The sequence below is a fragment of the Pavona decussata genome, unplaced genomic scaffold (assembly GCF_977016875.1).
Source record: "Pavona decussata unplaced genomic scaffold, jaPavDecu1.1 SCAFFOLD_102, whole genome shotgun sequence".
Lineage (NCBI taxonomy): Eukaryota > Metazoa > Cnidaria > Anthozoa > Scleractinia > Agariciidae > Pavona > Pavona decussata.
This window is the reverse complement of record NW_028145517.1, coordinates 1,388,727-1,414,626: the sequence shown is the minus strand read 5'-3', so window position 1 is coordinate 1,414,626 and position 25,900 is coordinate 1,388,727. Positions and strand designations below refer to the sequence as shown.

Sequence of the window (25,900 nt, the reverse complement as noted above, 5' to 3'; positions counted from 1 at the left end):
GCTGAAGAGCATAGGTGGAAGAAAGCGGAAATTGCCTTTACGTTACGACTCTTTAGCAAACGGATTGGTTGGTTTTTTTCTCTAGACTTCCGTTAAATTTCCAAGTACAGTACACTGAACGTGCAAACGGATTCCATCCGCGCCAAGGTGTTTGTTTAGGCCGTTTATTGTAATTTATGCCTATCTTGTACCTTTCTTTATTTGCATGCTATTTTACTAGTCTCTTGATAATGGAGTCACGATGACCCCGAAACGTCGAGCAATAAATCTTTCCTGGTTTTTTGTATGCCTTTGCTTCAGAAAATACCTCCTGATCAAAAGTACGAGAAATTAAATTAATATTCGAAGCCTCAATACAAGACCTACAAGAGGCAGTTAAACGTTTCAACCTCTTACGAGTTTCTGACTTCGTTGTACTAGTTCCCCTTTATTGCCTTACAATTAATTCGAACCAACTCCTAGTGCTGTTTTTCCCCAAACAACATTATTCAGTATTATTTTTCTTTTTGTATTTATTTTGCCCAAAGTCAGGTATTGCTACATTGGCGAAACACATCACAAGTAATGCAATATGATTTTGAGCAGGAAGTCTTAGAATCCTTTCGTTGTTTATCTGGGAGATCCACCCACCCAACTTGCTTAAGGTGCTACTCATGAGATGACTAAAATTATAGCATTTGACAGATCTATATCTCGGATGATCTCGAATAGAAAGAAGGATTTTACCAGGATAACTAGCCATACTCAGTAAGAACAAAAGTAATTGTATCATGAAAAGAAAACATCAAATCAAGCTATGTTTTCGTTTAAACGTTGATTTCATAAACTTCCCTTCCGTTTTAGATCATATCGTGGTGCCACAACCATGGTGTTGGTCCTGTTTATGATGAGTTTTGACCGAGGCCTTGGTTTGGAGACCGTCACTGTGAAATGTGGAACTGATGCCGACACCACCAATGTAGAGAAGGCAAGCAATAGCCCTGCAAGTACACCTCTCACTGATTTCACATTCAACAACCTTGACAACAGTTGTTATGGTAAGAGAGGTTAATTCACAAAGATGCTATAATTGAACTACATTCCTGGCCAAAAATATTGGGATCATTTCCAAAACTCAACATGAAATACTCCCCCCCCCCCCCCCCCCTCAGCCCCCATGCAGTGTTGTCATGTTGATGTGTTTTCAGAATGATTTCAGTGGCTATCAACATTCCTGGGAGGAGAGGGAGCTTCCAAAAATTCGTATTGACAGCACCACTAAGCATATGAGGAAAAGAGAGGAAAATCTGCAGAGGGAAATACTATGAGTCAAAGATCCAGCACCTAAAAGGAGAAAACCCGAAAAGATGGTGGGATGAAACAAAACGCCTGTGTGGCCTTAAGACCTCCCACAGCGATTTGGCTAGCCAGCTTAACATCGAAGGATTATCAGAACTGCCTTTCAAAGAGCAAGCCAATGCCATCAACTCCGCTCTCCTCCAACCGCTCGGGGAGTATAAACTACCAGCTCCTCTTGAGCGAATTCCTCTCGAGTCCGACTCGCCCGAAATCTTGAGAGTAACCGAGCAGCGCGTGCAAAGAGCACTGGAAGTCCTTAATCCATCGAAAGCCTGCGGACCGGACAAAATACCCAACTGGCTGCTGAAAGAATACTGTGATTTGGTGGCCTACCCCATCACGGAAATTCTGAACGCCTCCTACGCCGAACAGCGTCTCCCTAACATCTGGAAAATGGCTGACGTGACCCCCCTTCCCAAAAAGAAACCAGTGGTCGATATCAAGAAGGAATTGAGACCAATATCCTTGACCCCCTGTATTTCTAAAGTGGCGGAGGAGTTCGTCGTGGATGGTTTCGTGAAACCTGCGGTCATGAGCGTCCTTGATCACAACCAGTACGGAGTCATCCCAAATTCCTCAACCACAATGGCGCTAATCAGCATGCTGCACAGCTGGTCCTTAGGTACGGACGGAAACGGAGCCACCGTAAGAACATTATTATTGGACTACCGTAAAGCGTTTGATTTAATAGATCACAGCATACTCGTTAGAAAGTTGCGTAATCAGTGTAAATTACCAGCTAGTATCATCAACTGGATTATAGATTTTTTATCAGACAGGTCCCAGCGGATTAAATTTACATCAGAGTGTTTTTCTGAATGGGGCCCAGTCCCCGCCGGTGTACCACAGGGTACTAAACTAGGCCCGTGGTTGTTCGTCCTAATGATTAACGACCTTGATACGAACGCGCAGCAATGGAAATATGTGGACGACACAACGGTGTCTGAAGTAGTAGTAAAAGGCGGAGAAAGTCACGTGCAAGCAACAGCTAACAGAGTAATAAAGTGGTCCCACGAGAACAGGGTTCAATTAAACGCCGATAAGTGTAAAGAACTCAGGATCTCCTTTGCTAAAGAGCAAAGAGCCTTTGATCCCGTTATCATAGAAGGGATGGAGGTAGAATTAGTTACTAGTACTAAGCTACTAGGCCTTACAATAGCGAACGATCTAACATGGAACGTCCATGTAACTGAGATAACCAAAAAGGCTAGCAAGAGACTCTATTTCCTAACTCAGTTAAAAAGAGCGGGAGTTCCGAAACAAGATCTAGCAATGTTCTATGTATCGTGCGTGAGATCTGTTATAGATTATGCAGCACCTGTCTTTTTCAACGGTCTCCCCAAGTACTTAAAGAACGAGCTGGTACGGCTCGAGAAAAGAGCAATGTCAATTATAACATCAGGAAAGTGCAACTCGGCAATAGAGGTGGGGGTAACACCCATTTTGGATCATCATTACGGTCTATGCAACAAACTTTTTGATAACATTGTTAGTGATCCAAACCATAAATTGAAAGCGCTCCTTCCTCCAGGTTATGACAACTCACGCTATAACCTAAGACGACAGCGCCATTTTAATATACCGAAGCTTTTTACAAACAGAACCAAAAACACTTTTATATATGCGATGTCGAGGCTGTAGTTTTACCCCATATACTTTATAAGTTAACATATTTTAATATAAATACTTTATATAGAATTTTTAACACTGTAATCAGTTTTTTATTTATTATCAAGGATTCATCTGTAATTTTTTAAAGTATCATAAAACATTTGTAAATAATTGCGCAATTCAGCCTTTGGCTGCGATGCAGTTTTAATAAACTATCTATCTATCTATCTATCTATCTATCTATGACGACTGGTTATAGATATCCAGAACACAAAAAGCATAATAATAATAATAATAATAATAATAATAATAATAATAATAATAATATTATTATTATTATTATTATTATTATTATTATTATTATTATTATTATTATTATTATTATTATTACAAGTGTACACTGCAAACGCTAATTTCGTATTTGTCCCAGAAAATATTGGCCAGGATTGTAGTTTGTACAGCAGGCGCCCCTTGTCCCGATTGTCAAACGAAACATTTTTCGTACAGAATCAGAAAAAGGTAGGTTTTGAAGCACGATCACGGCTTTCTGAAGGAAAAGTTCTGGGAATTCTCGCTTGGACGAAAAATGAGTGATCTCTTCTAAAAAGAATGACCATAAAAATGATTTATTTAAAATGTTGTCTTGTTCCCTTAGCTGAGCGAGCACTCCCAAAGCAGTGTATTGACTTTTAGCATGGCTTAGAGACGGATTCGCAATTTGATTGACTACTCTTCGTCTACTTCATTTGCATTAAACTGCAACTTTGGGAGTGTCCACGAGAACAGTTGTAAAAGCACTAAGGTCCGTTTATGCATTCTTGTTTTAACACATATACCTTTCGATGTTTTGGCCTTGTGACAACACTAAAACTATTAAAACGCTGATCATTTTCCTTGAAACGCATACATGTTCCATGCTCTCCAGAGTAGAATAATTTGAAAACGGAGGCAACAATTTTTAAACAAAATATGCCCAAAACCACTTTCAGTCACTTCGTTCAAAAACTTCTCCTAGCTCTTTCTGGATGGCGAGTGTTTCGAGCTAAGCGTGTTAGCTTTCAAACGTTTTCTCGCTTATGGTTAGAAAGCCTTAAAAGGAAGCGGATACGTGTCATTGCATCAAAACGCTCAAGCAATTAGTTACAGTGATTAGTCTGCTTTTTATAGAGCGGTTTTCAATTGAGGGTCGAAAGTAACTTCGTGTTTGCAAGTTACGCTCTGTCGTTGGTAAACAAAACTCTCGCCATTTTATTAACCAATGAGAAGCAAAACCAAAACCAATGATGACGTACTCGCACGCGTTTTCCCGCGTTTGGCGCAGGTATTCTGATTGGCTCATTGCGCTGTTTTTACGTCAGTTGGAATTAGCCAGAGTAATTACGTTGGCTTTGCTGTTACGCCACACATTAGAAAACCGTTCTAACTTCAAAAATATAAAACTCAAGTCCTTGTTTAAACGCCAATCGGTTTTTTTTTTATCTTTAACCCTTATGGGACACAGTTATTAGCAATGCATGACAAACTTGAAAAGCCAAAGACACACACCTTTAAAATAACCAGTCTCGCAAAGCCTCTTTACAGGAAAATCAAAAAGAGATATCTGATGTTCTCTTTCTTTATTTAGGTGACACTAAAAAGGCACTGCTGTTGCTTCAAGAAGCTATGAAGGAAGGTCAAAAATGTAGCAACAATGCATCAGCATTACTAAACAAACTTGAAAAGATGTGTAGGCTTCTGAAACCTCTGAACGGCTACGCTAGTAAATTTGAAAAGGTCTTGAAGTTGGTGAAGAGAATTCACGGTGCACTCGATAACGGAACAAAATTTGCTAACAACATTCCCAAGATTGGAAAATTACGGCAAATCCTTGTCGAGAAAGTAATGCCATTGGTACTGGATGCCTTGGAAACCATCAACAAAGGAACACGGAAAGCCATTGACTACGCGGAGAAATTTTTGCAATATAAGGACAAGAAGAAAGGGTTCAAGCTGTTGTGGGAAATTGATAAGAAAGGTGATGTGTATGATTTCATAATTGAGGTTCCTGTAGAAAGGGGGAGGTGGTTGGGAGGAGGGGGGTACCAATCCCATTTCCCAACTCATGTGTTGCCCCTGATCCCATTTTCAATGCGTCAAATCCCATTTTCGCAGTGAAAACGGGCAAATCTTCGTTGCAGTTTTACCCCTTCAGCACTCACTCTCATAATTGTTGTTAATAAAAACAAAACAAAAAATATATATAGTGAAAAGTAACACTATTTCAAGCATCATTAGTCAAGTTTAAGAAATGCATAGAGACAGCGATGGCCGATGGAGGTTCGCATGGCCATCTACTTCGATTCATTGTGGTGTTTACATCTGTCGTGATTGGCCAGAGTTATTACTTGGGTTTTGGTTCAGTTTTATGACACTCAAATGAAAATCGCCCAATATCAACTCCGTAGTGCATGTTTTATACTGACCGACAAACGATTTATGCTGAGGTTACAAAGACACACCAGGTTTAAACCTGAAGTACGACTCTGTGACTTCAGCCGGGTTATCGATCCATTTGACTACAAAACTGGTACTGATCTTCTTGTGTTTCTTTAAAAAAGGTTCCAAGATATGCATGTTGTCCTCACCACTGGGATTGTCGTTAAAGTTGATGAAAAGCACAATCGAGAAAGTCCATCGTCCTTCCAACGTTATGTTGCAAGGCGCAAACAATGCACAGAACTGCATGACAACATATTGCCGAAAACGGGGAGGTGGCAGCGCCTGTTCTGAATGCTCCTTGGTTGATGAAGGCTTTTCAAGAGCTATTCCCAAAATAACGCAATGGAAACAACATATGGTCACCTGCAAAGAAAAGCTTGGTGGAGTGAACAAATTGCTGGATAAACTGTCAATTATCACCTTCATTTTCGATGCTGCGAATGCAATCATGGACGCAACGGAAAAGTTTCTAAAGCCTGTGGCTGATGCACTCGAGAAGTTTTCTAAGTCTCTGGGACCAGTTTTGAAAAACCTCATGTCCTGTTGCCCTTGCGGACGACCAAATCCGGCGGGGTGTGTTTTCCAAACAGTGAAGAATGTGGTGGACTTGGTCACGTGCCCTTTAGATGGTTTCACCAACCACCTGATTAATAACCTCCTAGGCACATTTAAAGAGCAAGTCGGGAAATTCGTCAGTGGCTTACTACCGAATATAAAAGTTGAAATCACACTCCCTGCAGTTGGTTTTGAAATCGACGTTCCAAAATTCTTGCGGGACTGTATAGCTGCCACGCCCCTCAGCCAACAGTTTACCAAGCTTTGCAGCCTTCCCGGCAGCTCGCTGAAACTGGCTATCGGTGCGTCGTTTGAAATTGGAAAAAGTCCGTCATTTGGCAGCGCTAGAGGCTCCTTTACCAGTGCAATTGCAGACTCGTGCAAAGCGGCTCTGGGTGCTTTCAAGAAATTTGGAAAGGAAATGTCGACGTGTTTCGATAGCGTTGATGATGCGTTCTTTGCTATTCCGCCAGTGGGGGCCATAGCAGCAATGACATGCGATCCCAATTACCACGACCCAGACCCTGGGATAAACTACTGCCCATGCGAGAGAGACGATGAAGCTCTCGTACAGAAAAAACAAAAGCAACCTTACTGCGTCATTTGGCATAGGAGTGCGTTTCGAACCTGCTCGTCACTGTGTGCGGAAAAGAACTATAAGTCTGGACTTAATCCTGGCGGAGGAACTGGCAAAATGCACAAGACGTATGGCTACCCATACTGTGAGAAGCTGGAATACTACTGTAGGAAGATCAATGCCGTGGTAAAGAATGGAAGGGTTCAGTGCTCCAACGACTACATTTTCCTGGGAGGCACATGCAAAGTGATTCCTGATCCCGGCTATGTCTGCCCAGTCACTTTCATCGAGTGTGGCTCTGTAACTGCAACCAAGGGTGTGTGCTGGAACTATCGATTCATCGAGTGTGCAAAGGATCACAAGAGGCATTTTCCCATGTGCACCTGTCGTAACAGTCACGAGTTTCAAAAAGGCGAGTTGATCTGCCAGGCTGGGAAGACAACTGCCGACACGCTTGCAGCCGTTAAGGAGATGAGGAAGAGCTTCAGTTGCTTCAAGCCTCTTGGAATTGAACAGGACATAAAGAAGGACTATGGCAGTCAAATGTATCCTTGCGTGATTCAACAGCCGAATGTAGAGGCGTACCATAGGTGTAACCTGAACAGAGCAGAGAAGTTCTGGGATGCTCATGGCAGCAAATTCGCCATAGCAGGTGGGGTGTTCATGGGATTTGCTCTGGTGGCTTTGATTATATCTGCTGTTACACAACAACCCGTTGGTATCCTTGGAAGTATACTGGTTTTGATCGTTGGCATCGTCCTTCTCGCTTGTGGGTTAGCCATTAAAACTGCGGACGAAGACGACTCAAACTACTTAAAAATGGGTGAAGTATTATTGTAGATGATTTTAACTAGACTACATGTAGTTAATTTTCAGGAACACCCAACGGTTTATTTCAGTGGATATTCATCTGTTTGGATGGCCTTAATAGCCTCAGAAGTGTCGATTTAGTCGTGAAGAAAATCTGCATTGTTCTTGGGAAAAAACTAATTCCTTTCGTTTTCGAGAGGACACATATATTGTTAAAATGCGTAAAACAAAAAGGTCAGCTACCATTTTCGTAAACTGACTAGCAACAGCTGGTAAATTCGGGGACTAGTTTTTCCTAAAACTTTCTGCAACTTAAATTTTCAGCTAACGCATCGAAATCCGAGCAGATCATTCTCTATTAGCTAACACTAAGATGTTTTTAATTGGGCATAAAACGATCTGGGAGCACAGAAGACAACATTTTTAATATTCTGCTTGAATGTTCTCGTTGGGTACTCCTGAAATTTTCCAATCAGGGTATGCATCGAATGTCAAAGGCTAAGAACGTACGAGCGAACGTGAAAATAACGCACACGTAACAAAGGGAAAGAGTTTCTCAGAGCTTGCGTCGTATTTCCGGATACCAGGGCCCGGTTATTCGAAAACCAATTAACGCTAATCCCCGATTAAAAGTTAACCGAAGTATTCATTTCACTTGTTGAAAGTGTTTTAAATAACTGATTTTAATGGTAAAGAAAAGTCTAAGTCAAAACAAAGGGACAAAAATCTTTTGGAAGAATCTTTATTGATTAGTAGTTAAACTTGAATCAGACTTCCAGTTAGCCCAGGATTAGCTTAATCAGGTTTTAAACAACTGGATCCAGGTGAATTTCAATCGCGCTCACGGATGGTTCTCGGTTGATAATACCTAATTGGAAAAGGGACTGTTTGTTGTCTAGATTTTGTGGCCTGAACAGCGCAATCATTCCGACGTCTAATAATCTGTGGCAAAATGAAATTAGTGACCCGAGTTGTTCGAAAGCCGATTAACGTTAATCCTAGATTAAAAGTTAACCAAGGTTTTGATCTCACTCGCTGAAAACATTTTTTAAATGAGAATTTGAGGGTAATGATAAGGAACAGTCTACTTAAAATGTGAAGGGGAAAGAACAAGTCTTTACTGATTAGCAATTTAACTGGAATCAAATTTCTTACAATATCTGGGTTACCTTAATCGTGCTTTGAACTATCGGTTCTCGGTGATTATAGTGGAACCCCGTCAAAACGAACCCGTGTATAACGAGGTCTCTACGCTGGTATTGAGAATACTATCTACCTAGATATAACGAATAAATTTCCGGCATTACCCAAATGAGGTAGCAAGCAAAACAGTTGGACACAGATGTCGATCGCGAGGATGTTAGACAAAGGCTTGTAGTTTGCTGCCACGTGGCATTACACCGGCAACTATTCGGTTTTATCCACTTCTTATCAGTTCTGTCAACTTCTCAAAAATACCCAAATTAATTGTTAGCCAAGTCACAGTATAACGAAGATTTTACCGTTTTACTGCCCAGGTTCGTTCTAACGGGGTTTCGTCTATAACGCACCTTTTGAAGGTACAGTGTCTGTTACATCTCGACCAAATGCACTAGATTCAGCGTAGGATAGCTGTACCTGAAGGACGGACTTTTCTCCTGGTATTTACTGTAAAGTTTACTTTCATTTACGTTTAAATTTTAATGGTAATATGGCCATTCGGTTTAATATCCCTAAATACGTAGCCGTAGACAATTGCCGGGATTCAACTCTCTTTTTTTTTGCTTCGTTTTGGTTAAAACATACGAAACATTGATTCTTGTTTCACGGATTATTCGAAATTTGTTTTAGGTGAGTGCGTGCATGAGATATTTAACAATTATCCTGCAAAATTGCGTGGAATATCGCCTGGTACTTAGCCGACGAGGCCGTAGACCGAGTTGGCTAAAATCAGGGGATATTCCACAAGATTGAGCAGGATAATTGTTTTATTATTCAATACATTGATAGCAAAGCACAGTTTTATTACAAAAAAGCTGGATATGATCTTTATTTTACATTTTTGTTCCCAACACACGAAATTACGCATATCGCAGGATATCTGTTGGCTACGGACGACGAATATTCAGTTCACCATGATCATATTTGAGTAGTGTAGTGTGTTGAATAAGAAGTTTGGTTGCCCGTAATTATTATATTCATTGATTTAGATATAATCACCTCCAGCGGTATCTCGCAATGTAAAACAAGTGAGCATCACGTGTCGTAATTTTATTCCGTTTACCTTACAAATTCAGTTTGTGTTTTCTGATCGGCTCCTTCCATATGCAGGAAGTTCAGTTAGCCCATTCTGATCCACGTCCGTGATGCTTATCTTCTTTTATATGCATAGCAAGATACAGAGCGGTCATTTATGTTCCGGTGATAACACGTTTGAGTTTACGCAAAACTCTATTTAGCAAAGGAATCCACGAGATAGATAACGTGCTGTTGTTTATCACTATTTTAAAGTGGATTTATAAAAAGCTATTGGCAACCTTATATAACTCGTGTGTGAAACAAGCATCGACAAACATTAGCGTGGAATAGATTGTTGTAGGCTCTTTTATTTTATTGATACAAGTCATAACTGTTTCAAATGTCGCCCTGAGAATATCGAGGGCACTCAGTTGAGGAAGCCACTATTAAGGAAAGTGCAGGAGAGCGTGGCTTCTTGAGTAGTGACTCCTCAAAGCATTTTGTTTCTTGAGGTTATACTCTGTGTGTTTTACATGAATGGGTGTGTATGTGAATAATACATGGGGTAATCTCGTACCCCGATCTCAGTCGTCGGTTCGGGAATGTCGAAATGTGAGATCTGGTAAAGTTCGATATAACGCCATTTCTGGTTGGTTACCAGAATTAAGAATGCCTCATTCTAATCTGCTCTGTGATTGGCTCTTTCCTTCTGTGTTTGGTTTTCGCTCAGTTCGGGGAAGAAACAAAAACACGGAAAAGTTTTCGCTCCGATTAAGATTGTCATGCGACGTTTTAGTACATACATGCCCTTTGTGTGGGGAGAGAACAGTGAGAAATTGTTTTTTCGGAAGACAACAGCGACTTTAGCCGAAAAGAGTTTGCAGTAACGTTCAAACGGCCTTGCCAAATTACACAAGTTTCCAACACGATGGATATAAGCTTGCTTACTTTTGGGGATAAAATGGAGGTAAGTCATATATTTTTTTGGGGGGTATTTCTTAACAAAAAATGATTTTTTTTAAAATGATTATTTATTTAGTAAACGCAAATTAATTTCCCCAAAATACTTTACCTTGAGTTCCTGAACACGCGCGCCGCATTTGCTAGCATATTTTCAGTTTTTGTCTTCTGCTAAAAGACTATTTTCCTTCTATAAATTGAACTAGACTTTGAGTAAGAGACTTCATAATATAATATTAGTCCTTTCAGACCAGTGTGCTTATTCCTTCAAGATCCATACAACATCTCTCATAGGACTTTGGAGAAATTGATAGAGTGTCCACACAATATTATTATTCATCTGCTGGTGAGATCAATATCCCTCCCACCCCTCAGCTCAGCTGTCAGCTAAGAGAAATGAAAAATGTCCGACTTATGACCGCCAAAATAATAGTAATGAAACCCGTACTACAACAGAGAACACCTTGTCTGAACCGATTAGGGCTCTTTATGTAAGTGTAGTTAGTTTAATTTTATCCCCTCTCTCCCACCTACTGAGTTAAAAAAATTTGGATCCAAAATATAAAACTAGCCTTCCTCTAAAATAAAAATGGGGACATTGGTTTACATGTCTACACCACCTAATGTTTTGCAGGTCTATGCTTGTGATAGGCTTTAGAAAAGAAGTAGTTTTAAAAGGAGGACATGCCTCTTTGGATTTGACATCACTTATAGTTTTTAGAATCTTTTTGCCATTGTTCTTTTCTTCAAGAAAGGGGAATTTCTCCATTATTTTATCATTAGTATGGAGTCCTTGAAGTACTAAACACACTTCATTTACTACTTCCATTGTTAATCCTTAGCACATTCTCTGATACAAATAGTTATTACTGGCCTCAGTTTCTCCTTTATTTCTTGTTAACTCTGTCTTAATTTCTTCCACCTGATTTCTAGGGAGAAGCAAGTTCCTAAAGTTCCTATCAGTGATGTGAATATCTTCAAGGGCTAAAACAGCTGGACACAGCTCAACACATAATTAAGAGCAATGACAGTCATTTCGGACAACAAATATCACAACAGCTGCATTTCTCACACAAAAGCCAAAACCAAAGTGGTTATAAGCAAAATTTTCCCCTGCACAGATTTCTGGGGTATTTACACTAATCTGTCATGATGGGTTGCATTTCTTCAATATTTGCACCAATATGATTGTTGTTAAAGTAAAGTTTTGATGTAGCAGGCTTCCCATCTCTTCCACTTTCTTGGAAAAAACTTTCCATAGTTTGCGGAAGACCAAAATGAATAAATTATTATCCTTCCAACACAATGAGAATCAAACCCCATTCCCAAAGATTGTGGCACATAATATTCATTGTCAGTCTGTAGAGAATGAGACTGAGCCAAAAGTGCATTTTGAGGAATTTGGGGAGTAAGGTAGAACTGGTGATCCCCAAGCTTTCCACCCAAAAAGGCACCCCCAACTCCACACATTACTAATGATGAGTAAATAATAGGCTGACAGGCTTAATTTTTGACATTGGTGGTGAAAAGTTCATCTGCTATGGGTGAAAATATGTAATCAAACTGGTCAACATTACTTTGTGTTAAGATAGGAGGGCCTTTGTAGTACTCCATAAATCTTTCATATTCAAACTTTGTATGATTGTAGTTTGGTTCTTTTTCTGTTGCTGTTGTTGTCATGACAACAATCTTCGCTGTAGGGAATACTGAGGAAAGTGTTCCTCGTTTGCTGTACTCTGAAGTTGTGCCCCCTGAACAAAGATGCAATTAATTAAGAAAAAACTGTAGTCATTCACTGGGATGTTGTTATTCTTTCCATTAGAATAAGACAATATAATTACCAGAAAATGGATAATGAGAAGGCTGAATAAAAAGGGATTCTCAAGTAACTAAGCCCTTTTTGACGCATGGGGTGGTGGAAGGACGAAGCATAAAAGAAGCTGCGATAATCACCAACAATATGGCTCTGTATTTATTAGCTTTTAACCTTTAAGCCTCAGTGTCAACATACAGTTTCTCCTTACTGGTCTCTACATTTCCATTTTTCATAGTAGCATTATAGGGAGGTTGTTGAAATATCAAGAAATTTCACCACTGGTGATCTCATGACCTCTCCTTGATTGTGTATTGATAAATATTAGGAGAAATTTTGATACTGATCACTACTGGGGCTTAAAGGTTCAAGGTTCACTGTTCTGATATTTTTTGTGTACTTGTGTGAAAAGTCCTTGAACATAATTTAGTGTTGCTGGTCTTAATATTAAGAAAAGTTAGGACCTGACATGGGTGCAAATATCAATACAAGAAATTTTTTTTTGCTCAAGGAATTGGCATCAACAAGGAATTTTCATCCAAGACAGACACTGTTTTCAAAGTTACTTTTCCCCACCACTTCTCTGCAGTGGGTTTGTGTCTGACAGTTTGATTAAATGTTGTTTCCTGGCTGTGGAAGGCCATGGTTAAGGAACACTTAGGAATTCATGGTTACTGAAGATCAGCTTATTGTGAAAGCTGTTGTTTTGCTGCAGAAATGGGTGACATTTCATTAGAACACACAGACATGCACAGGAAAACAAATAGTGGAAATATTTTTTTTTATTTGTTTTCTATTTATCTGCCATTTGCTACTTTTATGAGCCCAAAAGACCTTCACACCTTCCTATTATTATTGTTATTATTTTTTTTTTGCTGAAATCAAGGATCCCATCAGAGGTGAGTGTCCAAGCACCAAGATAGCTGCTTTGGACATAAAGAACCTTGTATTATTCTTAGTGTATCATCCTCTATGCATGTACAAATAATGCAATGCTCAGTACAACAATGATTATTTAAGCAGCTCATTGTGCCTTGCAAATCAAATGCAGATAATGACCTTTGTTCTTCATATCAAGAGTCAACTATTATTAGACTTGTGTATTATGTGGTTCTAATTTTCGAGTCTGTGGACTCCTATGTGTAAAATATTATTATAACCTTTATTAATTTGTCATCAAAGAAGCAGTCGAGGGGGCATGTCCCCTAAACTTAACATAAATTTCAGGTGAAAACTTTTCAAGTGTTATGTGATAAAGGTGAATCAAGAACCACTGAAATGGAAAGCTCATCACTACCAAATAAAACTCTAATGGGAAACTCATAGGGACTTGCTCTGTTTGCTCACATGTTGCAAGTAACCAAACATTCTTCAGATCCCAAATCCAGATGTGGTACCTCCATTTCCCAAAAGAAATTCAAACTTCCATTTTTGAGAAAAAAAAAACCCTTTAAAACAGCAAGGGTGTACTCGGTATTTTAATGTTGGACATAATTGGGCGCCTACCATTTACACGGACCGGTCTTTCTGGTTTGCTGGTATATAACCAAGACAGTAGCATGGTGTTAGGGCTAGGATGGTTCATGGTTCATTTATTTCACACTATTTACACAACATTAACATAGAAAGAAAAGTATTACAACAAATGATTACAAGATAAAAATAAATACAGTACAAATTATAAAATGTGTGTGGTGGTCAAAGTAGCAAAGGCTTTCTAGCTGACCACCACCTACTTTTAAGTAAACAAAGAAATGACACTGAGCTTTATTGAGATATTAGAAAATGTAGGAAATGTTTGTAGAGCCTAGGATGTACAAGAGAGAATTACATTTGTGTAAATTAAGGTATGTTCGAGATATACTGAACCGAGCAAGAAATCTAAACAGGACAAGCTTAATAAAAGAAGAACAAAACAAATAAATAAAAACAAAAAAAAAAAAAGCAAAAAAACAACATACAATGCGAAATTTAACACCAAGATGCCAATCAGTAACTCTATTGTGCCTCATCTACAACAACGACCACAAAATTTTTCTGATAAAGCTTCGACAACAAAAACTCTCTGCACTGTCTGTTGCTACCTTTACCTTGGGGTGCACAAAAATTATGTGACATTTCCCTGCCTGTAAATTACAGTATCTTCAATACAGTTACCATCTAAGGCGAAAACTGGTACAGCTTACTCCGGTTGACTTAAGTCTTTTTAATTGATCGTCGATAAGCACTTTGATCTTGAGTGGAGAAAGCACAATTACGATGGATTTGTTCTTGGAACAGTTTTCATTACAAAGATGGTCTAGATGGTCACAAAGGGTAGGAACTAATCTTAGTAAAAAAGTGATTTACCGCGCTTGTTGATTTCAATCTCTCCTGTTGCCTTTTTCGTTTTGGTTTAAGTTTCAAGTTTTGTTGTCCTCTCGACCGAAGAACGTTCCAAAGAGCACCCTCGAAAGCGAAAATGATCACAGTTACGAGCCGGCGGCCATTCAGCACGGTGGACAAAGGATGATGGGCAGGCCCGTATTCCGGGCCTCAAATCGAACTTTACCAGATCTCCCCCCCGCCTGACCGTGGGAGATCTGGGTACGAGATTATACATGGGGTATAGTGTACAGTGTATAACCTCTGTTTAAAGTAGGGCCGTTTGTAAGAAAAAATTTTTTAGACATACCATTTAAAAACATACTCAGTCTAGATAAGCCAAGACATAGAAAACTACCAGGTTTGTCTCATTTTCATGACTTGGTTAATTCTAATTAATAGGTTAATGTTGGATGCCTCTTAAGCAAATAGCCCGGACATTTCTGTTTTGTAGGTTTGCATAGGGCATGTACTAGAAAAGTGTCGAAACTGTTGTATCCTATGTTATACATTTAGTGTGTTTACATGGAGTGTTATAGAGATCGTTTCGGTTCATAAGAGGTAGATACAAGCCCTTATATACGGGATAGTTTGTTGTACAGTGTGCAATAGTTTTCTTGGAATAAACCGTTTGTTATTGTAGATAACTCGTTTCTTCATGAGTCTATAAGGATCCGGACGGCTTTTAAAGAAACTAATGGTGATTTGTTGCTTACGAGTTTTGTGGATCATAAGTAGTCTGAGTGCAAACTAAACATTTATTTTTTGGTAGGGGTGGGGGAGGGGGGAGGGAGGGCAATGAACTGAAACACTGCGGCATGTTTGTGACATGAACACAGAGTGTATACGGCTATTTCAATTGACCTCGCTGTCAGATTTTAAAGGCAACCTCCACTCTGACAACAAACTTTGACCTTACATTGTTGGAAATGTCTAAATTCCAAATTTTAGTTTGAAACGTAGAAATAACAGTCAAGTGTGCTAAAAAAATTGACACAATTATCGTGTATTTTCGCTTTTAAATTTCCCTGGCGCCGCCATTTTGGATTTTGTGACATCATATGGTTGCCACCATTCTCATTGAGCGGAAGTTCCGTCTTTTGTGTAAAACAATTGTGTACAACCGTATTGCGTTATGAGAACATGGCGAAAATGAGCGCTAGTCAAATTCGTGTTTTGTCCGACAGAAAATATTATTTCCATGTTTTCCAACAAAATGCAAAATAAGGTTGTAGTTTCAGCAATTTAAATTTTAACTTTATTCAACAGTGGATGTTTTCTTTAAAAGTGTCGACCTTACGCGACGAGACGGAAGAGTAATAAGATTTGGTTATTGACCTATGACAAGTAATTCCAAACTCTGGCGGAAACGCAGTCGTTGGCCGGCCACAGAGGGGATCCGAAATCTGTTACAGCAAAAAAATCTCAGAGACGAATAGAGCACATAGCACTTGGTTTCAACGTAGACCTTGATATGCAGCCCAGAATGCACCTTTAGAGTGGGACTCAAGGTTACAGGCGATCCGAATGGAGACATAGCCACACCGGGCGTATTCTGACTTGTATGTAAAGCCTCGTGCACACTTGCGATATAAAGAAATAACGACATAAAGAAAAGATCAGTTTTTTTTGTTTATGTCGTTATGCTTATGCCAATAAAGACATTTAGCTTCTAGTACGAGTACGACTGCGAATAAAAAAATTTGACTTCAACTTTTAGCGAAGTATTAAGAGCATATATTCCAGGAAGCTTCATTTTACTCTTTACGAGCGACGAAATTGATGCAGTTGTTTTGAATGATGATAGTTAAGCCCCTCCGTGATTCCAAAAAGACGAGGTCACCCACGTTTCGAGGACTTGTTTTCGCCACTACATCGTTCTCACAAAAACTCGTAGTAAAATGACGACGGTTATCTCGTTTTCCCGCCAAAATGACACTGGTTCACTCACACGCGCTTTTTATATATTGGCGGAAATAACTCGTAGTCGAAATCGTACTCGTCCTAGAATGTAAAGATCCGTATCATATTTCTGCTACGTCATTATGTTATGTTGTTCAAACTTGTGACATAAAACATCGACAAAAAAATTTTATTTGCGTTAGCGTGACGTCGCCCTTATGTCGTTATGTCGCTAGTGTGAAGCAGGCTTTGCAAAGCACTTCTATTTAAGGGCTCTTTCCATTTGTCAGAACTGGCCGGCGAGACCGGTCAGTTCATACATAGAATGTGCCAATAGGTACCTTTACAATCTAGGACGAGTACGAGTTTGACTACGAGTTTTTCCCGCCAATATATAGAAAGCGCGCGAGTGAACCAGTGTCATTTTGGCGGGAAAACGAAAAATAGCCGTCGTCATTTGACTACGAGTTTTTGTGAGAAAAACGTAATGGCGAAAACAAGTCCTCGAAAAGTGGGTGATCTCGTCTTTTTGGAATCACGAAGGGGCTTAGATATCATCATTCAAAACAACTGCGTCAATTTCGTTGGGCAACAAAAAAACCTTTATAGACTGATTAACTTCACACAGCGTAAAAGTACATAAAATAACCGCTGATGATAGAAAATAGATGGAATATTATTTTTACGTTTTTTCCGCTAGAAAACAGACTTTCGTACTAACGATTCACACAATTTACACACGTTTTCTTGTAAGTGAAATGGTTGCTTGAAAAATGTAGCGATTAACACGACTTTCTTATTTATTTTAAATTATTCCATTTTTCGTTACTTGTCAGGTCAATTAATAGACGTTTCTATGTGTTTCTAACAGCTGAATAAAGTCAATAAATATTGTGAATTCTAGTTGATTATTCATTGTCATTACTTGCGAATTAATATAAGGTATAATTAATTCCATCCCTGATTGTTTTGTTAAAGCATAAAAAGAAGATTTCAATTAGGTTCAGTAAGAGAAAAATTAAGATGGTGCTGTTAAATACGGTGTGAGAGTAAATAACTGGTAAATTATACGTAATTTTGATGAGCTTAAGTTGAACGATCATCTAATTTTTTCGACATTTTTGCAAAAGAGCTGGAAGTCCAAAAACATTAATGCGATACTCGTACGGTTGAAAATCCTCTCCATCTCCATGCAATAAATAAGATGAGGTCACGACTGAGAAAATTATAGTATCAAAGGAAAAAGGAGACAACTTTGTAGAGGATGTTTCAAGTTTCAAAAGAATAAACCAAGAAAGATTAAAACCTAATAGCATAGCCTCAAGAGTAACAGCTGATCGTCCCAAGTTTTAGTCTAGTCGTTTTAATCCTGATGTTACGGTTTGGACATTTTGTAGCACGTAGCATCCAGGTTGATTATGTCGCTTTTCAGGTAAAATTGCATTGTAGTTTGGAAGATAATTAGCAGTAAGGCAATGGAACGTTTTATTTCTTAATTTGTTTTTGTACGAGTGACCAGGCATGCAAATAACAACTTGTAAAAAAATGTCGGTGTTCAGTACGCATTTTTATTTCAAATTACAGCTGTTTGAAATGCATGCATAAACAATTATAGCTAATAGCCCACTTTGAAAAAGAGTGATGGCCTGGGTCGAGAGTAGCTGCCCAAGCCATTGTGAAGGTTTGGGGGACGTTGGCTATTATTATTGTCCCCCCAAACAATTCCAGAATCACTTGGGCAGTTACTCTTGACCCAGGCCATCACTCATTTTCAAAGTGGGCTATTAGACTAGTGATTGCTGTGTTCCATCTCAGTACTTAGGTTGATTTGGGAACTTTTATTGAGAACACGACGTAGCATATATTCTAGTGTACAAAACTACCAGGCTTTTAAAGTAATTTTTTTTAAGTTTTAAGGGGTAAAAAAATTAAATTATTCATCTTTTACTATGAAGCGTTATTTTTTAAGTGTTTTAACTATGCTTTCGTCTGATTCCTATCCACCGTACAGCAAAAAATGGCTACTGGCACATTTACCCATAATTCTTAGTACAAAAAGCCTAAAATCGCTTATAAAAACGCACAGAAAAGTTCCAAAAATCAACTTAGCATACACAATGTTGTTAGTACAGGTGTGAATTTCGCAAAATAAATAAATAAATAAATAAATAAATACATATAACAATAACAATACCTTGTGGTAAAACGTACAGCCGCCATGTTTTTTCCGTTCGGTCGATTCCGATCAAGGATAGTCATGCGAGAATCTTCTTCCTCACTGAACCACGGGACGCAAGGGGTTTTTCGCTCGTCTAACAAAAAGCAATCCCCTGTTTTTCGAAAAACGCATTTATGTCACGTGAGAACTGACCTAAATGAAGACTAACTATAATGTGTTTCAAATCCAGAGTTACATAATGACAGTTCAAGTACAGCGACGGTTGCCTCCGGCCTCATCTTCTGTCTCCATAGCAACAAAACCTGATAAACCTGTTCTCGTGAACGATGTGGGTACTTCTTTTTCACATCTCGTATTTCCTGCTTGGCAAAAGCTATTAAAGTTGTATAAGTGGTCAAGAAATGCCAAAATTGAGAAGAAATTTTAAACGTTTCGGTTTAGCCCTACATTAGTAGAAAACAAGACAGGATGACTCTATTGCGGAAAACCACTGACTTCCACTCAGTGAAGGACTAAATTTCTACTAATTTTAGGCACTTCTCCGCCATAAACCCAACTTTATAGCTCGAATATCGCTAGTTTATTTTAAAAAATTCATAAAAATAAGGGAAATGATCCACCAAAGAAAAATTGTCTTGATGTTTACACAAATTCTATATGTTGATACAACCTTACAACAAAACAACAAAGGAAGCAAGAATCCCCAACTACACTCAAACCAAGACAAGAAAGCATCCCATGTTCTCACAGTTCAAAATGAAATTGTCTTTATATCAAGTTTTAATTCCTGAAATTAAACGCTAGAAGATTGGAATACAACGTATCCTGACCTCTCGATTAAGCTCTGCACTCGAATAAGCATAAGGGACTGTGGTTTCTAAATTGCGCGGCAATATTTTGATGGGAGTGCTAAGTCAACTTTAATAGATGTACCGTCCAGTAAAATCCATGCAAGCGGCCCTATTTTGCCTTTGATGCAAGTCGCATAGGCTCTTAATCATGCTGTGCCTCCGCGCCCAGTGGATTTTACTTGTGAACTAAACTTAGGTTTAACACGATGACTGAGGCGGTTACGTGGTACAAAGTACAAAACGAGCAGACATAAACAGCAAAGGAAGCACTTCACCCGTTTGTTGCCCCAGAGTAAGGTCAGGCTTATTCTAAGTCCGTGAAATAAAAACCGATTTTCAGATAGGAAAGAAGGACTTAAAACATGATTGCTTAAATGAGCTTTAATGTAGGAGAAACTTAATGAAGCACTCAGGAACGTTCAACACTAAATGTGACCTTAGATCGAAATCTTAAATAAATTAGTGCATGAAGTAAACAAAGAAACAAACAAAATATCTAGCTCTTTTATTGGTCAAATCGCTGTCAAAGCAGGCAACTACTGTTTTTTAACAAAACAGGAAGTTTCTCGCGTTGAACTTATCACATCCCTTAACCCTGTTGTGTCTTCAGCGTGATGCTTTTCTGTCTAACCTATTCCAAGGCTAAAAGGAAGTAAATAAAAGACGGCTGCACATAGGCTTGTTTCAGCAGAGACGGAATTTTTCGAATTATCGTTCGATGAAATGCGCTTTGTTGAAACGTCCTGGGGTTGATGGAATACTAGAAAATCGTCTTTTGTTCTTTGTAGTCTCCAGAGCGTCTTCTCCGTCCGCCATGGACATGCAATTAAAACGATGTTCTTTGGAATGTAGAAAATCATGAGGCCGATAAAATATCAAGTAATAAAGCAACCCGCGGAATAAGCACAGTCCGCTCCAATAAAACCTGGTGAATTTTTTGCACGCGATTGACAGTCCGGTCCTACATTTTGTTTCAGAGAAAACGGAAATTCTAATTTCTATAGAAAATAGCGTTCTATCCTGCAACAAGAGCCGCAAACAAGAACAGCAAACAACAGTTTCCATTTCAGCCAAACTGGGACTAATACTCTGCCAGCAAAAAGTTCTCGAAGAAGAAAACAGAATTAACGCAGTCCTGAACTGATCGCATGACCTTGCCGCAGGGTAGCATTATTTGCAGACGGAAATTTGAATAGACATTATTAAAAGCAGTCGCTTCCTATTTAAGTGTGTACACTCAAATTAATTTGATTTGCAAAAAGTACTCGAAGGTTCGTAATATCAAATTGATTATGTCGCTTTTTAGATAAAACTGTATTGTAGTTTCAAGGATCATTAACGTTTTAAAGAGTGATCAGGTATGCAAATAACCACTTGGGAAAAGATGCCGGTATTCAGAAGGCATTTATTTAGGGAACTGAAGAACAGATACTGGTAATGTACGAATGAAGGGTGGAACTGTTCAAGGGCGCCCGACGATTCGTTTCGGTGGAATATCTGCTCGAAAAGACAAAACGTGCACAAGAAGCTCGGATTAAATCAGTGTGAAGAAAAAGTAACCGTTTTCTTGAACTGGAAAGGTCACCTGGCTGGGAATGTTCGCCACGTTGAGGAACTAATCCCTCTTGTTTCCGGAGGTCGGGGCAAATACGTCGCTAAAATTGCCAAGAAGAAGTAAGCTATCATTTTCGGAGAGCAACAGCAACTCTTAAATTCGGGGAACCAGATGAGCTTCCGCAACTTTAATTTTTAGCTAAATAGTCCGAACGGATCATACTGTGTTAGCTTAATTACGCAAATTTGCCATAAAATGTTGGAATGCAGCAAACAAACCCTTTCAGCGCCAATATCAACCTGTCTATTCTCCTTACTGTCCTCCATATATTTCTCGTGTCACTAGTTGGGAGAATTTGTCAAAAACAAGTCATTAATGATCATTTCCTTTATTCTCCTTACTTAAATGTTTAATCAAGCAGCAATATTGTGTAAGGAGAAATTAGATGTTGCTCACCACTGGGCCATACCGGGCTTTGATGTTCTCGTTGGGTGCCTATTACTGTTGGATATTCCTTTTATAAAACCAAACATTCGTATTCAGTGCAAGGTAGTTAAGAAATTATCTGTTCTCGTAATCTACGTTTTGCTCTCACTTCCGGAAAGCTCGTTAGGCTAATTTTCAAGAGGCATATCAAGATCTAGTCTTGTGTCAGACGTTTTAGTTCTTGTTGCTGTTGCTGCTGCTGAAACAAAGAAGACAGGCTTCAAGAAAATCACCTGCCGCTGGAACAAAAGATTTATAAAGATTAACGGAAAATTAATCGATTTTTTACTCCAAGTGGCCCTTAAAAGGCATCAAACACATGAGATAAGGGATCCCTTGAATGAATGAATGAATGAATGAATGAATGAATGAATGAATGAATGAATGTTTATTTCCCATAATTATAAGTAACATAAGAAGTTTACAATGAAGTCGGGAGGAAGACTAAAGAAACCCTTACGGGCTTTTACAAAGTAGTCCCCCTTTGATTCAAATTACATTTTTAAGCTAAATTAATCAGGATATCAGGTTTGGTGTACAAATAACAGTAATAATAAAAGGTGCAAGTAAAATTATGTAAGTTAACGCCTATATCATAATCATTGAAAGAGAAGGAATTGCTTCATTTTCTTTTTGAAAACATGTATAGAAAGAGATCGTTTTATTTCTAGAGGAGTTTTGTTCCATGTATCAACTATCTTACTTCTTAAAGAGTATTTTCCATAGTTAGTTCGGTTAAAACACTTATGTAGATGTTTTGAACTCCTGGTATTATAATCATGGACTTGCGTGTTTTCAATGCAGAGGTCACTGAAATAGGTGGGTAACGATTTACTGATAAGACTAAAACTGAAAGATCCGATTAGTAGGTCATTAATTTGGTAAATATTTAAGAGACCCATCTTTATAAAAAGAGGAAGAGATGGTGCGGTATATGGAGAGAATGTTATGATACGTAGTGCTTTTTTTTGTAATTTGAACAATTTCATTAGCCTTGTGGGGTAATTATTTGCCCAAACGGTATTTCCGTAATGCAGGTAAGGGTAAATCAAACTATTGTACAATATTTTCAAGAGTACTTGACTGACATAGAAGCGAATCCTACATAGCATACCGGTGGCTTTTATTATCTTCTTAGTGATATAATCAATATGATTCTTCCATGTTAAGTGCTGGTCAATTATAATTCCTAAGAATTTAGTTTTATCTACTCTCTGGATCTCCTTATTATCAAGCTTAAGAGTCAGTGATTTTTTTAACTGTGTCTTTGCTGTTCTAAATATTATGTAATTGGATTTTTTTATGTTGAGTGTAAGTTGATTTAGTGTTAACCATTCTTGAACATTAACTAATTCCGCATTTATATTACACTCGAGTTCATTTATGTCTTTACCTGAGCAAAACAGATTAGTATCATCTGCAAATAATATAGTAGATAAAATTTTGGTAGAATTGTTTAGGTCATTAATATAAATTAGGAAAAGTAATGGTCCAAGAATAGATCCTTGTGGGACCCCACACGTAATTGCCATTTCTGTTGATCTGATTTGATTATATTTAACAATTTGTTTTCTGTTGGTAAGGTAATCTTTTATCCACGAAAGACAATTTCCGCTTATACCATAGAAAGAGAGCTTCTTTAGAAGAATATCGTGATTTACTGTGTCAAACGCCTTTGATAAATCAAGAAATATACCAACGGTGAACTGGTTATTTTCTATCCCTTGTGTTATTTTATCAACAAGTTCAATTATTGCATAATCAGTAGTGCTTTTACTTCGAAATCCATATTGATGGCCAAATAAAATTTTTTTTCTATCTACATAGTTCATTAATCTTTTGTACATCAGTTTTTCTAGTATTTTCGAAAAACAGGGGAGAACAGAGATTGGTCTGTAATTTGAAAATACATTTTTATCAGATGATTTATACACCGGAGTTACCAAAGCTACTTTCAATTCATCTGGGACTTTACCAGTTGAAAAAGTAAGATTAAAAATGTGAGACAGGGGTAGAGATATGTAAGGGGCGACATGTTTAACTACATTGCTGTTTATGTCATCAATACCACAACTTGATTTGTTTGCCATTTTATCAATTTCTTTGTTTACTTCAGCACATGTAGTGTCATGTAAAAACATGGAGTCACAATAATTTCCCTTTAGAAATTTGTAAAATTCATCCGAACCGTCATCAAATTTCATAGCTAGATTAGGCCCAACATTTACAAAGAATTCATTAAATTTATTTGCAATCAAATTAGGATCACTGATTTCATCATTTTCATTGTTCAGAAAAGAACTGGGAAGAGAGTTATATGATTTTCTATTACCAAGTAATTCATTAATAGTATTCCACGTCGATTTTATATTATTTTGTCCTTGACTGAATTTTTTACCATAATAATTCTTTTTAGCAATTCTGATTAGATGATTCAATTTATTTCGATATAATTTATAATCATGTTCATTTTTTAATGTCGGACTCTTTAAAAATTTATTATAGAGTAATTCCTTGGTAATCCCTTCGAAAACTGTTTACTGCCGTTCAAATTGCTGTCCAACTAATTGCAAATAGAAGGTGATTTTCTACACAATCACAACCTTGTATCTGCCATCCCGAGTGAACGGAAAAAAGAAAACTTTTGTCCAAAGGTGCCTGAACGACTAAATTCTCAACTGACAAAAATTACCACTTCCCACTGTTTGAAGAAATATGATATATCCACTTTTTAAAAGATTACAAAAGGAATTCTTGTCTGCAGATAAAGTAAAAAAGTTCCGTTTTCGCTTTTGCTGAAACCTGGGGACTCCGTAAAATGAAGATTCAGAAAAGCAACATGTGACAGCAGACTTTTACACGTAAACTTACAATTGTTTTTTTTTTTTCTGGTTTTCATCTTTTAGGATCTATTTTTGTCAATACCTACGTCTGTAAATAGAAAAACAGGCAAAATTACCGTGGCCAGGCTAAGAGACAGACTGAACCTAACGGAACATGGTTTGGTAAAACTACGCCACGTTTTATCTGATTATTACGGATTCAGAGTAGATTTTACGCCGCTAAATAAAAATGTTATATTATAAACGAGAAACGGGAGATGAAGCAAGAACCACCTAAGCCGGAAATTATGAGCGCGCTGCTAAAACTGGGCCTGCGTTTTTTACGATGCCTTCTTTATCCTCTTTTTACTAATCAATGCATGTTTTTCAAATCCAGTCTACTGGAGTATTCCAAGAGGTCATTGGAAGAGTAACAAAGAAGCAGACATCCGTGAACATCAGCTTCCGTTTCAGCGATGATTCCCGTTACATGATGTAGCAGAATCACATTACGCTGAAAGGGAAACTGATTTATTTCATATCATATGTACATCATATGTGTATAAGGTTTTTAATCTCCTTAGTTGCAAAAGTACTTATGATGGGGCTCAACTGGCCCACCCTTTTTCCCGCAAAGGCCCTGGCGACGTTAACTTCTGTCTTCGTCAGTCCTTGTTTGGCGCACGGAAAGAAGTCGGCTTCCTAAAAGCGCGCAACATTTTTGGATTTCTTCCTCACAAATTTTTCAGGTGGGCACGAAACAGAAATATTTTATTTCATTTTATTTTCACTTAACCATATCCATCACTTACTGAAATAACTTACCTTACATATTCGTTTTAAGTATATTAAGGTTTTCTCCGACAAACCCGACAATTTCAGAGGTCTTCAGACAGTTTGTCGTCCTGAACGGACGACCAGATTTCAACCGTAAAATAATGGAATTTCAGGCGTTGTTTCCTTTTTCTTTCGTTCTTGGATTGGTATTTAACGAAGATAAAGTTTCATCACTGAATAAGTTCGAGGGAGGTTTTGCAGAAGGAAATTCATTTATGAACGCTACTTATCGCTTTTGCGTGAAAATATTTGAAACGGATATCTGATTTGAGTACAGTTACGGTAATCCTGGATCATTCAATCCCGCTGTCATAATGAAGAAAGAGGCACATGACGATTTCTCGTGTTACTAGTTGGGAGAATTTGTCAAAAACCAAGTCATCTTTAATGATCATTTCCTTTATTCTCCTCACTTCAATGTTTAATCAGGCAGCAATATTGCGTAAGGAGAAATTAAATAGATGTTGCTCACCACTGGGCCATACCGGGCTTTGATGTTCTCGTTGGGTGCCTATTACTGCTGGATATTCCTTTTATAAAATCAA

The 25,900-nt window shown here is 38.2% G+C and overlaps 1 protein-coding gene and 1 long non-coding RNA gene across 2 annotated transcripts in view; both read left to right on the top strand.

Annotated features, from left to right (window-relative positions):
• Positions 1-847: 847 nt before the first annotated feature.
• LOC146471528 (uncharacterized) overlaps positions 848-25,900 on the top strand; it is a 37,292-nt gene continuing 12,239 nt past the window's right edge. Inside the window, exons 1-2 of the mRNA XM_085120000.1 lie at positions 848-1,037; positions 4,574-4,963. Of these exons, the coding sequence (XP_084976126.1) occupies positions 866-1,037; positions 4,574-4,963 (562 nt within the window). The 5' untranslated portion in view covers positions 848-865. The remainder of the gene's footprint in view (positions 1,038-4,573; positions 4,964-25,900) is intronic.
• On the top strand, positions 10,149-13,909 carry LOC146471529 (uncharacterized). Its single transcript, XR_014866668.1, has 2 exons — positions 10,149-10,553; positions 11,480-13,909. It is a non-coding gene; the product is annotated as an uncharacterized LOC146471529 (long non-coding RNA).